Source organism: Cebus imitator, unplaced genomic scaffold (assembly GCF_001604975.1).
Source record: "Cebus imitator isolate Cc_AM_T3 unplaced genomic scaffold, Cebus_imitator-1.0 Scaffold841, whole genome shotgun sequence".
NCBI classification, from domain to species: Eukaryota; Metazoa; Chordata; class Mammalia; order Primates; family Cebidae; genus Cebus; species Cebus imitator.
Window position 1 is genome coordinate 1 of NW_016108156.1, and position 1,909 is coordinate 1,909.

The 1,909-nt window shown below is 60.1% G+C and overlaps 1 protein-coding gene across 1 annotated transcript in view; it reads left to right on the forward strand.

The window, feature by feature from the left end:
* Positions 1-301: 301 nt before the first annotated feature.
* Positions 302-1,909, forward strand: part of LOC108297760 (TBC1 domain family member 3D) — a gene marked incomplete at both ends in the record, with an annotated part of 9,842 nt that continues 8,234 nt past the window's right edge. Inside the window, 3 exon segments of the mRNA XM_037735565.1 lie at positions 302-422; positions 1,134-1,274; positions 1,617-1,720. Of these exon segments, the coding sequence (XP_037591493.1) occupies positions 302-422; positions 1,134-1,274; positions 1,617-1,720 (366 nt within the window).

A 1,909-nucleotide genomic window follows, 5' to 3' on the forward strand; every position in this document is an offset into this window, starting at 1 on the left:
TTCTCAGAGCAGGAAATGACACCTTCCTCCTGGGGCTGCCCCAAAGCCCAGGAGCTTGGCGGTGTCGCACACACGACGGTGCTCTCAGGAGACATTCTGATCAGTTGCTGAAGTGCCTGATGGACATGGCTATTGTCATGAAATGAAATGAATTTGTATCCTGAGGAAGCCTCTTCTTCAGTGGAAGCCTCCCCAGTCACCTCTGTCCTCTCCAATGACATGAGTCCCCCCCGGTGACGTCAGAACCCAGGTGATGTCCTGCCACAGTGAAGTCCTTCCACGGTGACTCTGGCCCTTGTAGGAGGTGGGCTATTGCAGAGACCTGAGCCAAGTGGCCGCCTTGTTCCTTTTGTACCCTCCCGAAGAGGACGCATTCTGGGCACTGGCACAGCTGCTGGCCAGTGAGAGGCACTCCCCGCAGGGTAGGTGGTCAGGTGCCCCTGGGGCCTCTTGCTACCAAACCCAGGGACGGCCATCCTGGACAGGTGATCTCAACTTTGAGTGAAGGCACATTCCTGTGTCGCCAGCTTGTTGGGAGCCTTTAAGATGTCTCTGCTGAGGGTCCCACAGGAGCCTGGGGCTGTCCCCCAGAGCCCAAGGCAGACGCCTTTCATCCCCATCAGCAGAGGGCATCTCATCCTCCCCGTGGCCGCCCTCTGTGTCCTGGAGCCACGGCCTCCGGCTCTGATTCTGTGCAGTGACTCTCCCCTCCCTGAGAGTCTTCCTGCCCTTCAGCTGCCTGGGCTCCAGCTGCCCTTGGTCCCCACGAATGGGCTGACCGAGCCCAGATGGCAGCATCTTCCCATCCCATGTCCTCTGGCCTGACGCCACTTCCAGGAGATGACCACGAAGCCCAGCACCCACTCTTTTCTGGCTGCCCTCTGTGTTGGCCTCAAAGTAAGCCTTGCCCTCCCAGCACCCTGGCCCAAGAGGCCTCCAGGAGCACCTCCAGCCAGGCTCCAGGGGATGTTCCCACCCCTCCTCCCCAGGCCATGCCACATGGTGGGGTCAGCAGATGGGAAGGTGGGAGACCTCGGGGATTGGGGGCCTCTGCAGCTGCCCAGCTCTTCCACCTTATGGCTCCACATCTTGGGAGAGGGCTCTGATTTCATGATGGGCTGGTGGCTTCTCAGGATTCCACAGCCCAACTGGCTGGACAGTCCAGGGGCTCCAAGACCATCAGGAGCATGTGGCGCCCTCATCACAACCCAACACCATATGGCATCTGGTGAGTTTATGGTCCTCTGGACTCTTCTCCAGAGGCCCTGCATCACGTGGGGCTGGAGTAGCGGGGGGCTGGAGCCCCTTCTGGGGCTGGTGACAGGCTAAATGGCAGCCAGGGCCTGACCTGGGACATAGGGTTCTCCGTGGGCTGGGATTTGGGTTTTTTTCCCAGCCCTGGAGGAGACAGAGGCACAGGGACTGGGACCCAGCTCCCGCAGAGCAGGGCTAAGGGCAGTGTGTCCCCCGGGAGTGCGGGAAGGGGAAGGTGTTATGGGGAGCTCCAGACACTGCCCAGTGTTCTGCACTTAGGGAGGGGTCTTGAGTGGGCCCTGGAAGAGGGAGGTTTCTAGAGCAGCCCAGGGGTTCCTGAACACCTCTGTTCCTCCCATCAGGACATCTCGTGAGTCTATGGTCCTCTGGACTCTTCTCACAGAGTTCCTCATTTGGCGCAGAGGATTCCGTATTAGGCTGGCTTCTCCGGATGCTCAATGATGAGGTAAGGAGACACAGGGAGTCTCAGGGACACTCCTTGCCGTGCAGTGCCCTGCGTATCCCCAGCTCGGGGGTCTGGGATCATCCCAAGGCAGAGGCCAGGGCTGAGGACCAGCCTCATGGGCACACTGGGCCAGGATCTGACTTGGGAGGGCTCAGGAAAGCCTCAAGCCCCTCTCTCCAGAAGCCACCT